Raw genomic sequence first — 13196 nt, forward strand, 5'->3', positions numbered from 1 at the left:
ATCTAAGTCTCTAGAACTACACTGTCCAATATGGTTGCCACAAGCTCTGTTTATTTGAATTTCAACTAATACAAAATAAAAATTCAGTTCCTCAGTCACACCAGCCACATTTCAAATGTTCAAAAGCCACATGTGTCTGGTATAGTGGCTACATATTGGAGTAAAGATCCAGAACATTTGTATCAACAAAGAAAGTTCTACTGGAGAGCAGTACTTTAAGAAATCTGAGGCAAAAATGGCAAAGAACATGGTATCTACACAACCAAAATTGTTCTGTATCTGTTCTGTGATGGTAGTTCATACACAGCTGTCACAACTATGGAAGTGTACATTTTATTTATTTATTTATTTTTCCTTCAAAGATTTTATTTATTTATCAGAGAGAGGGGGGGGGAGAGCAAGCACAGGCAGACAGAATGGCAGGCAGAGGCAGAGGGAGAAGCAGGCTCCCTGCTGAGCAAGGAGCCCGATGTGGGACTCGATCCCAGGACGCTGGGATCATGACCCGAGCCGAAGGCAGCTGCTTAACCAACTGAGCCACCCAGGCGTCCCTGGAAGTGTACATTTTAAATGAATAAGGTAACATTAAGTAAATTATTCCTCAATAAAGTTGATAAGGAAAAAGAACAGACATATAACCACTGGTGTATTCCAAAGGAAAAACAAAATATACTTTGGACATGTAGAGGAAGTTCCAAAGTCCTGACAACTTCCTTTTGCAGTCCTTCAGTTGAGACCCTGGTGTATCAGGCTGGCGATCCAAGCCAGAGTGGGGGACAGATGACTAGAGCAAAGAGAAGAGTGCGCATCTGTTTATGGTAAGAGGTGTGAGGGGCAGGAGATCCAAGATACTACAGAAAGTAAGTGACAATGTTAGAGTCCTCCAAAAATGTACCTATACCCTAACTTCATACATCAAATACATTATTAAAATCGTACCGCTCCCTGAGGGGCCACTGAAGATGTAAAGTAATTCATAAGAAGTTCTAACATGTATAGCCTCACATAGGTATCTTCCCAATGATTAAAGATATTGGTAAAATGAAAAACCACCCAAAACATTTCAAGATTTACACATGAAAATCAGAAGAGCCAGGTATTACCAAAACCCAACTCCACAATATCCTTCAGCTAAAGCAGTCTAAAGTTCTAACCACAGATCACAGCTGATCACTAACACCAACTCCAACTCCTCCTGCCTCTGACAGGAGGCTACCACCACTCTCTAGGCATGACTAGTTCTCAAAAGGTAGACAGAATACTGAAAGGGAAAAAAAAACACGTTCCCCAGAGTAATTAAGTCAAGAAAAAGGGATCTCAAATGTGTTCAATTAACACCTGGTGGTCAAAGCATACCTTGATTCATTAGTACAGCAACATTTAAATAGTTTTTGTTATATGACATATCATTTTATATTTTATTCAAACATTTCTATTATCATTAGTAGTTGTCAACAGTTTATTAAATGAGGAAAAACACTCAACAGAAAAGAAACATTTAAGAATATTATAGTGTAATGGCTTATAGTATTTTATACCATTAAAATGATGATTATGAACAATGCCAACACGGAAAAACAGAGTCAAAGGAAAAAGCAAAGTATTCTATATCAATAGTATGTAAACACAAAAGACTAAAAGAAAATATGAACAAATGAAAATTGCTTGATTTTTAGACTGTGCACTTGTTCTTTAACATAGATTTCATTACTGTTACATCATACAAAATAAAAATTTTAAATATTTATAAATACAGATAGCGTACTTACCACAGTGGGATTGCCACTACTTATCAACTGGCTGACTTCATGAAAAATGCTTTTGCAGTCAATTGATTTATCTAAGGATCCTCGTTTTACAATTACTGCTACTGCTAATAGAATCTGTTCCCGAACATACTTTTGGAGGCTGTAAAACATAAAAATCCTTGTGAAAAATCTTTACGTGAATCTACTATAAAGATACTCCCGAATTTCTCACTATGTCTGAAGCTACTAATAGCACTGCTTATATATGAGGGTAGTAGTATAGCCTATTGGTTATGCACAGTGTCCAAAGCCATAAGGTCTAGATTTGAATCTGCACTCATTATTTTACGGGCTATGTGACCCTAAGCAAGATAGCTTCACAGCCTCAAGCTTTCTCATCTGTTCAAAGGGGGTAAACAGAACAGGGGTGTCACTAGGATTAAATGTTCTTAAAACTATGTCCAGTGCATACTAAGTGCTAGATAAGTGTTAGCTGCTTTAGGCAGTGTTCAATAAATGCAAGTCAGTTCATTAAGAGCCAGCTTATGATTCTGTCAATTAGAAATTCTGATCTATATCCATCTCCAACCAGTAGTATAATCTTAAATTCATTCCCTATAATATGAAAAGGTAACATGCTAGCTGCTCATGATACATTATGGACACATACAAATTTTTTAAAAACTTTTTAAAATTTCCTATCTAAACTGTGCTCCTCAGTGTGATGGCAGAAGCACTGACTGATCACAAGTAGAGGCATTCTACAAAGTCTATTAGACCACAAGGAAACAGAGATCTGTCTTTTTGCAATCTCTTCTTAAAGGTAAGGTTCAGAAAACTAACTCTGAACTTTGTAATCCAGACTCTAGAATGCCATAGGATACGACAACCATGTGCCCTTGGGATAAACTCCAAATTCCTTAATATGGCTTGTAAGCAGTGGGATCCTGCCCAGCTTTCTTTGAACACTCCCAATTTACCTGTTATCTCACATCATTACTTACAAATAGTGTTTTCTTTAGCCCTGGAAAGTGTCCCGATTGGGGCCCTTCATGGTCAGGTATCTGCTGCCTTCTCTAATCTCCCCCCACCCACACATACTCCAAACTGCAGAAATACTGAGCTTCTTTCAATTCCTGGCACAATGCACATGCACTTCCTGGCCTCTAAATGTTGATATCCTCTGCCAAGACTGTGATGCCACTTTCTCCAAAAACATTCCCTGAACATGGTTGGGGGGCCATTACTAAGGAGGACTCCCCCAACACATGATGGGCATTTACAAACAAACATGTCTCCCTGTCAAGACTGAAGTGAAAAGCATTCCTTCAAAATACAGACTTGAAGTATTCATTAAACAAATAAATGCAGAGATCCTACTATGTGGAAGAATATGAATTGATCAAAGTGAATTTCTGTACTTTTGGAGCAACACAATAATTTCAAATACACTGATTACTCCTAGGAGATGTACATAAAGCTGATTTTATTTATTTGAGGGTGGGGGTGCATGTGTGTGTGTATAATTGCGGGGAGGGATAGAGGGAAAGAATCTCCAAGCGGACTCCCTACTGAGCAGGGACCCTGATGCAGGGCTTGATCCCACAACCCTGAGATCATGAGCTGAGTCAAAACCAAGAGTCGGATGCTCAACAACTGAGCAATCCAGGAGCCCCCATAAAGCAAGTTTGAAGGAAGTCCATTGGCAAAAATTGTAAGTTAATAGGAAAATAAATAATAATGTTTAACATTTGTTGATCCTTACAGTATGCAAGGCTTCCTATAAACCACCTTCACAGAAATACATACATTTAATCCTCACAGCTATCTTTTGAGTAAAATAGTATTAACTCTAAGTTAATTAAACAACAACAATTAAAAAAACTAATGCACAAAGAGGGTAATCTGCCAGTGCAGAGTGGCAGAAGTGGAAATCAGTCCCTTTCTGAACCACTCTGCTATACTGTCAAGTGTACCTTCCATTTTACTCTATGCAAATGTTACCTCAATTAGGAGGAAAAAAAACAGAAAAAATTCTGTGCACCAAATGAGAAGTATATAACATTTTTTTTTTAAAGATTTTATTTATTTATTTGAAAGACGGAGATCACAAGTAGGCAGAGAGGCAGGCAGAAGGAGAGAGAGAGGGAAGCAGGCTTCCTGCGGAGCAGGGAGCCCGATGCGGGGCTCGATCCCAGGACCCTGAGATCATGACCCGAGCCAAAGGCAGCAGCCCAAACCACTGAGCCACCCAGGCGCCCCAGAGAAGTATATAACATTATGAACACAATATTCATAGTATTCTACCTATGCAGTACACCAATGGTTTTCATTTGACTTGAGTCCATACTGTAGGAAATTCTACGAGACAAAAATGGCTGTGTCATGAGAAACAGAAGAAGGGTAGAATTATTCCAGATTAAAAGAGACTGAAGAGACATGACAACTAAATACGACATATAATCTGTGCTTAAATTCTGGATCAAACAAGTAACATAAAGGAAAAAGAATATCAGTAACATAATTCAGACAACTGGGGAAATGAAAATGTAGAATCAGAATTACATTAGATTAACACAGATATGTCAATTATATCAAGAGTATTGAGATTATGCTCTCAGGAGAGATGCTCAAATATTTAAAGATGAAGTACCACGATTTCTGTGGCATACTTTCAGGTGGTTGGCGGGGGGGGAATGCACATATATAAGAGAAATCAAATGTGACAAAATGTTAACTGAATCCCCACTAGGAAAAGAGAATGTGTGTGTTTACTGTACTCTTCTTACAATTTCGCTGAGAGTTTTGTTTTTAAACAGTTTGGGAGAAAATATGTAAGTGAACCAATGTAGAACCCTACAATCAGCTCCAAAACAGCTTCTGAACTAATGAAAATTATTTAAGAATGAGATTATGTGGGGGCCGCCTGGGTGGCTCAGTCAGTTGAGCCTTCAGCTCAGGTCATGATCTCAGGGTTCTGGGATCAGGCCCTCCAACGAGCTCTCAGCGGGCATCAGCAGGCAGGCTGCTTCTCCCTCTCCCTCTGTGCTTGTTCTCTCTCTTCTCCCTCTCTCAAATAAATAAATAAATTCCTTTAAAAAAAAAGTAAGAATGAGATTATTCTTGGATAATACAAGAGATCACATGTGAGCACGTGTACACACACACACACACACACACACTCACTCTCTCTCTAAGTCTACCATATATTAAGTGTATGGTTCAGATTTCAGTGGTTCCCAAGTGGGAAGGGTGGGATCAATGAGCAGCCCCAGGGCAAGACAATATCATATCACACCCAAATAGCCTCATCATATCACACAAATTAAAATTTAAATAAAGAAAACCAGTGTGAAGGAGAAGAGAAAGGTTTGAAAACTGGTCAATTTTTCCTTATGCTATTAAAATGGGGAAAAACAAGCCAAACTCTCCCTTTACACACATCTATATTCACTCATCTATAGAAAACATTACCCATTACACCTGTAATGTTTATAGGCTAAGTAAATCTTGCCTTTTTTCTCTCATGCATTCTTGCATATGTAAAGCAACCAGCATTTAACTGTGTGCTAAATTTGTGCCAGTAATTATTATTAAATATTATGAATTCAGAGACTGCTAGTGAACAATCAATAGGAACAAATGTATGCTCTACTTTTAAAGCTTTATGTATGTTTAATGCCACTAATTGAAATTCCTAATTACCAACATTTCTGATTACATAACACTTTCCTCAAATTCAATTGTCCAGTTATGCAAATAGCATACATACAATGTGCACTGCCTCTTCTCAAAAGACAACTTGGTGTTTGGGGGACTTAAAAAAAAAAAAAGGTAAGTAGCAAATGCATTCTTTTCTCTTCTTCGTTTTTTTTTTAAGTAGGCTCCATGCCCAGCATGGAGCCCAATGCGGGCCTTGAACTCATAACCTTGAGATCAAAACCTGAACTGAAATCAAGTCGGACGCTTAACCTAACAGCCTCCCAGGCACCCTGGTAAATGAATTTCTCCCCCAAATAGTGTGACTGACAATTTTCATCATATTAAAAGTCATATAGGCAATGAATGTACAAATCTTATAAAATATTCAGACAGAATGTGTATGACACAAAAAGAAAACTTACTTTTACCCCATTTCTTAAAACTGATCCATTTTCCAAAAGAAACTATTAAAATTTGGTTCTTTCTCTTCTACAGCCTTATTAACGTGCATTTCTATGTACATATATACATAACACAGATGGTTCCCTCTTCACCTGTCTTAGGATACTCACCTATGTCTTATAATACTTACTAAGTACCAAAAGAACAAGTAAGTACAAAGTATTTTCATTTGAGCCCAAGATCAACTTTTATTTATAATCAAAATCTTTGGAACTAAACCAACATCAAAAAAAACGCAACACCCGGGGCACCTGAGTAGCTCAGTCGTTAAGGTTCTGCCTTCGGCTCAGGTTATGAGCCTGGGATTCGGCCCCACATCGGGCTCCCTGCTCAGCAGGAAGGCTGCTGCTTCTCCCTCTCCCACATCCCCTGCTTGTGTTCCCTCTCTTGCTGTGTCTCTCTCTGCCAAATGAATAAATAAATTCTTAAAAAAAAAAAAAAATCCCTAACATCCAGCATCATCTTTTCAAAGAAACAAAACCTAGTACTGTACGCGTAAAGAAAAAGTAGTATTTCATTAAGTACCAAAAACAACTCACAACCATGTGATTTTTAAAATAGGAGTTCCAAACAGAGCTTAACCATAAACATCATTATCATTAAAAAAACAGAGAGAGAGAGAAGCACAGCACAAGTATTTTAGCAGTACCTCCACCACATACTTACTTAGGCCTCTGTAAGACATATGTTAAAAGGAATGTTCGCAGTGACTCGATGCTACCTTTTTCCAAGAGAATCCACTCTCGGACAACTGCTTCCATTATGGCTGTGGCAGCTTGAAAGAGGACATAGTCCACTTTACTTGTTTCTGAGGAGAAAATTAGAAACTTTCTTTAAACAGCAGTTCATCTTCCTTTGAACATTTTGCATTTATTAATTTAAAAACAGAACTTTTCAGACAAGGAATAAGATGGTTACCTGTTCCTTTTTAAATCCAGTGACCTTGCTCTAGCACCACAAAGAGGTTAGTTCCTCTCAGAAGACACCCCAGGCAGGTGGCAGCTAATCACCGATCACAATTTTCACAAACTTTCCTCACCTCTCTTCAACTGTTACTTCCAAAGCATGAAGAACTAAAAAATAACACAGCTTTAAAAAAAATAAAAATAAAAATATAAAGCAATCAGAAAATTTCCTAAGAGATTCTCACCCTGTGCAAAATAGAGCTTTGTATCTGCAAAATATCTTAAACTAGTCTTTGAACATCACTATTTGTGATGAGCCATGCTGTTAAAATATTTGTTAAGTGACTGAGCTTTCAGCAGGATGGCCCATCTCCAATAGCAAGTTCAGAAATAAACACTATCACGTTCAGCTTACTTTTCTCAAAATGTTAAAAAAAAAAAAAAGAAAGAAAAGAAAACAAAAATGAGTCACATTTACACAAGGTGAGAAGTTCTTGTGAATTTTCTGATTGCAATATTGTTCAAACTGAGTAAAATTCCAAAGCTACACTTAGAAAAACCCAGCCTTAACTAGCAAGTTATAGTTTCTGAACTAAAAACTAAATCAGGAGGGAAAGAAAAAATAGAAAATTAACATCCGTAAGAAATATTTTAATCTTCTATTTTTTCTTTCTTTCACCAATACCACTACAATCGGTTTCCAAACAGCATTATCAAAAGGGAGAAACAGTCAAAATGAAGTCAAGAAAAAAATAGAAATTTTGTGAAGTCCTAAAAAATAACCATCATGTGAAATCCATGAAAAGTCTATGATTAGACTGCAGGTTATTTGCCAAGATCACTAGACATGAGTATCTGAAAGCCATGAGAAATTAACTCTAGGCATAGAATGGCACCTTCAAGAATTTATTAGAAGAGCATGAAGATATAGTCAGGCACATCATTTTCTCTCCTACTCAAGCTTAGGTCATTTAAAAATCTTTAAGTGATCTTGACACAATAAGCTATAAAAATGCATGAGAAAAGGTATATCCTACATAAATTTCTATCAATTTAGACTACTACATATGAGTTTTGAACCTATAAAAACTAATAAGAGGAACCAATTCGGACTTTCTTCTTTTTAAGTTTGATTATTCCATGCTATCTTAACATGAATTCTAATTGAGATGATAATCAGAACTCACAAAAATTTAGAAACCTTAAAAAATTATCAATAAATAAAGCAATAGCTTCCAAAAATGTAAACTTATTATAAAAAGATGTTTAAAGTTCTAGGAGTAAAAAACAAACAAACCATGTTTTATTCAAAGAGGATTTGAAACAGAAACTAGCTCTATCTATTTAGATCACTTAAGGAAAAATATGGTACTGCTTCATAAAGGTAAGTTAGGTAGTCTCTTATTATAAACCTCTTCCTGAAACTGAATGATGATTGATGGCCTAATTTCATTTTCTATTGCAATGGTAAAAATTTTAAAGACAAGAAACCTGAAATCCTTAACTATGAGTTTTAACAAAGAAGCAAAATCTTACAGACTCACAGAATTTTGGAAATACTATTTCGAAGATCATCTAATTCATTTTCTGCATTTTACAGCTAAAGAAAGTGTTGATGAACCAAGAGATTAAGAGAAGAAATTCAATAAGCATGGCTGGTAAATGTTTCTTGAGCTATACTAACCCGCCCCTAAAGGCATATGCCAATGAAGAGAGACCAAGCAAGTACCTTCTTGTTTTCATAAGCAATGAAACATGCTTATTTCTGTTTGTGCTTATACCCAATCCATTTTTCCTGCCTCCTCCTCCTTTTTTTGCAAGGGGGAGGAAATAACTGCAGAAGATGAATGACATTCAAAAGTTTCCAAGATAACTCTTAGATACCTCTGTTTGATATTAAATTGGCATAGCTAAATTACTACTCCCATAAGAAGCTGTCTCTAAGAATGGAGGATCTGAAAAAAAGAAAGCTGAATTCCAAATTTAAAAGGAGGAATCTTCCTAACCTAATGAATTATACCTTCTCGTAAAACTTATGATTAGCCTTCATAAACTGTATGTACACGTAATATAAATGTGCAGAAGCTCTATGGAACTCTAGAAGCTACCAGCAGAAGATTAGGACTTCACTTGGACAAACAAGCTCTTATTCTTGCTCTCTGCTCTAAAGATGCTTGAAATTGCAAAGTCTTCATGAGGAAATCACAATTTACTTGGAATTTCTGATACTTGTAGGATGATTCTCCACTGACCAGGACACTGTCTAGATAATTATTTTGGGCCACTTTGGCAGGAAGCTTTCACTTCCCACCACAGTAACTTTCTTTAATAATAATTATGTAAATAAAATTAATTTCTATCATGTCAGCCATCTGAAACTACACAGAACCATGAAGACAAAAGTTAAAGTAAATAATGAGAGGTGAAATAAATTGAAGTAAATAATGAGAGGCAGAGCACTACATTCTGATCAAAAATATTTTCAGAGGAATACTAAAACCGTAATAGTCAAGGCCGAGATATTCAGCTACTATATACATTTACCTCTAGCCTTAAAGATTTCTGTCTAAAGCACAGGCAATAGAAGCTCCAGAGTCTGCTTAATGATACATAGGCACACCAAACAACAAGTCTTGGGTTTCACTTTGTTTTATTTCAACCACTTCTGAGATAAGAAATTAAAGAAATCCATTTCTCTCTGAGGGAAGGATAGAAGAATGCTACAAAGTTAGTCCCAGAAGCATTGAACCAATCTCTCACTGGTTGGAGGTATTTCTTAAACAAGAACAGAACTTGCAGGATTTGGGAACACACATTCGACCAGACCAAACTAGCAAAACCTTAAGTGCCAGACTTCTGAAGTCTAAAAGTCTTCTGATAAAATGCACAGGCATGCAACATGAACACGCACACGCGCGTGTGCGCGCGCACACACACACACACACACAGAGAAGAGTGGAAAAGTAAACCTAGAATAAAAATAAAAGTGTAGAAGAGAAAGAAATGGGGAAAAACAAGCAACATAAAACTTAAGTGGGAAGGAAGAATTTTAAGAGGCCAGAGAAGGGAAGCATCGAAGAGAAAGTCTCCCCTTTATCAGAATATTACCCACTGTATAAAAATGACATATTATCCCTAAATAAGAATGTGAAAATTCTGAATTGCGATTGACTGCCACGTGTATGAGAAGTCTTCTTAGAGGAATTAACCCTTCTGTGCTGGTGGCAACTGAGTAAGGAGTTGAAAGATTTTCTGTGAAGTTTAGATGTAAACATTAATGTAACACAGGGCTTTGCAGTACATTAATGATTAGATTATGCTTATAATACATGCACTCAACCTTTTAAATAGTTAATGTCTCAAAACCCAAACTGATTTTAAAAGCACAGCCAGAACTAGCAATACTATTCTTTAGAAATTTTTATCAGGAAAACAAAAGTATTCTAAAACAAGCTCAAATCATAACAAAGCAATAGTACTTCATAAAATACATACTCTAAAAAGGAAAGAATTGTATAAACAAATACACTCTAATAAAATACTTAAAACTTAGATCAACTATTTCCCAACTAGTACAGAATGACAACTGAATTACAACAGAAAGTCAGATGAAAATGATGGAATCCTAATTAATGTAGTTAAGGCATAAGCCATAAAAACCAGACTCAATTTATTTTAGGTGACTAGTTTAATATGATGGCTTTCTAAATCTAATTTCTAAATGCTGGACAATCTCAAGGCAGTAAAGATGAAGCCTCCCTTAAATTCTTAATAGTGATGTTTAGTTTTGCTTCTTATAATTTAACATGAAATCAAATATTCTCCATGGGCATATGGTAACAAATTTTCTTAATGCCAGAAACAAATTCACCCCAAAGTATAAAAATTGACCTTTAAAAAAAAAAAAAAAAAGACCAAAACTGCCTCATTTAGAATTTAAAAGGTGGTTATTAAAACTGTCCCTCTAATGGTAAGATCTAACTCCTGAATGAGACAGAGCCACCTTCACCACCACTGCTAGCTCCTTGCAAAAAGAGAACAGAGCACTTTTTTAAGGTTATCATATTTTTTAAATGCCTTCTGTAATCAGGTAATGGGGTCACTTAGACTGTTTACAAAGCGGTTTTAAATGTTACTACATTTGTGCCTCATAACAGCTTAAGGCAACCAAGTCCATGAAGGAAAAGGGTACCAATGTTCTCCTCTTACAGATGAAAAACGGGCTAAATGACTTCCTAAGTTGATACCGTGCAGGTATCCCGATCTCACCATACCTACAGCAATACTCTTTCTACTACAATCTGACAACTTATTTATAAGCCCTTTACATAAAGCATTATTAACATAATTTTAATTATAGGCTATTTCAATCTAGAAACCAGAGTGCTGGTGGCTAACAGATGAGTCTTTCTAAAAGCACAAGAATAAAAGGTCATAAATTTTAGGTCTTAATACACAACTAATCAACTTTGTAGTCAAGGATAGCTCAGAGCCTCAAATATGGGTTACAAAAAATAGCTCCGATTAAGCAAAAGAGCCAACAATAATTAAGTTATAAAATAACAATAACCAATGAAATTTTCTCTTACTGTTTTTGAAAAACATGTAAGAGGAAGAAAACTGTGTGTATATATTTAAGAAAATGCCATTTTTGGACAAGAGTTAAAACTTTTGTGATTATTTTTAAAGGAAAGAGATCATTTCTGTACATATGTCAGATAAAGGGTACCCATAAAATATTTTTACAAGAGTAAAAATGCTTCATTTAAAAATATACAGTGATAACCTACACAGAACTAATATTTGCTAAGAAAGCTGAGTATAAGCTACATGGTTAAAAAAAAATTTTCTGAAAAAAACTAAAAGAAAAACTGTTGAAACCTCCAAAATAATCATAATTTTAAAACACTAGGGTAAGCTATATTATAGTACATTTCCTATGGTAAGTGACAGCACACTTGAACAACTGAAAAACTGTTAGACTTCCCCCCCCACCACCATTAACAGCCTTTGTGTTATGGTCAATAAAAAATTACTGAATAAATTATTGAATAATAAATTACTGAATACTATATTCAGGGGAAGAAAATTCAAAGTAAAAACAAATTTCTCTGTCTGGCTTTATGGAATATCTTTAAAGCCACTTCAATAGAATCAATATTAATGGAAAATTTTAACTATACAAACCTGCTTGTTTTAAAAGGAATTTAAATTTAAAAATTTAAAAACATTCAAGACAGAAAAATGAGATCTGATTCTGCAAAATTATTTTTAAAACGAATACTTACCCAAAATATGCTTGCAAACCGCAAATGGTGATTTTGATTTCCTAAATGATAAGAATATGTGCTCTGCATGCTGGCGTTGCTCATTATTAACCATGGAAGGTGGTGCCTTGAGAGTTAAAAAAACAAAAGCAAAACAAAACAAAAAAACAGAGTACACTTGTTTAATAAGAAAGCTTGAACAGCAGCAAACCTTTAACCCACACAAAGAGAAAATATTTTCACTTGGGATGGGTGGTGGTAATGAAAGGACAAATTCCTGCTTCTTATTTTAAAGAAACTATAGTATAAAACTTCTTAATAAATATTTAAAATATGGTTTCAGGAAAAAGGAAGAAATTCCTGGCAAAGTTTGGATGAGAAGCCTTTAAAGATGCCTACATTTTAGAAGATACTTACCTAACATTTTCCTTATCTTTTAAACATAGCTAACTTACTGCTTTTTATTCTAAAATATATCACTTCATCAAGTTCAAATAATCTCTAAATTCTTCAGCACTGGTGAAAATGAATCCTTAAGTTACTAAAAATGTGTTTTCTAACAGCAATCCTTTAAAATAAAAGTTATTACCAGATAATTCTACATATCAAGTTTTCTAAAATCACCATTAAACCAGAAAAACTAGGGAACAGTGAAGTTGGGATTTATAAAACTCCTATCTGAATAATAAATAAATCAGAAAAAGCCAGAATTCTGGCTTAACAAAAACCACCTGTAAAGTCTATCAGGTTTTTAAGTTCCATTTTGTTCTAAAATTCCATTTTGTTCTTTTCTCTAAAGATAAATATTCTTTTGAACCTAAAATATATATATTCTCATTATATGGCATGGTTATCTTCGACTGATTGGGACCCATCTGAAGAGAAGAGATTGCTTAAATAAGTCTACCAATTAAATACCAGAATTCGCAATTTGGGCGGGGAGAGTCAAGGTAGATGGTAGGAAAATAAACCTTTGCTACTGTAACCAATAGAAAATGGGGAGATCAAAATTTCAACTAGATTCAAATAATCTGGAAGATAAAAAACATTTTGCAATAAAGTATGTTAGACCATTATTATAAACTATAGCAACATTAGTCACTATAATTTTA

At 35.2% G+C, this 13196-nt stretch overlaps 1 protein-coding gene across 1 annotated transcript in view; it reads right to left on the reverse strand.

Annotated features, from left to right (window-relative positions):
• Positions 1-13196, reverse strand: part of XPO4 (exportin 4) — a 123720-nt gene that overhangs the window by 83302 nt on the left and 27222 nt on the right. The window contains exons 2-4 of the mRNA XM_082701674.1: positions 12106-12211; positions 6579-6720; positions 1770-1908 (exon numbers count right to left, since the gene is read on the reverse strand). Coding sequence (XP_082557800.1) covers positions 1770-1908; positions 6579-6720; positions 12106-12211 — 387 coding nt within the window. The remainder of the gene's footprint in view (positions 1-1769; positions 1909-6578; positions 6721-12105; positions 12212-13196) is intronic.

The sequence above is a fragment of the Mustela nivalis genome (assembly GCF_964662115.1).
Source record: "Mustela nivalis genome assembly, chromosome: 15".
Taxonomy (NCBI): Eukaryota; Metazoa; Chordata; class Mammalia; order Carnivora; family Mustelidae; genus Mustela; species Mustela nivalis.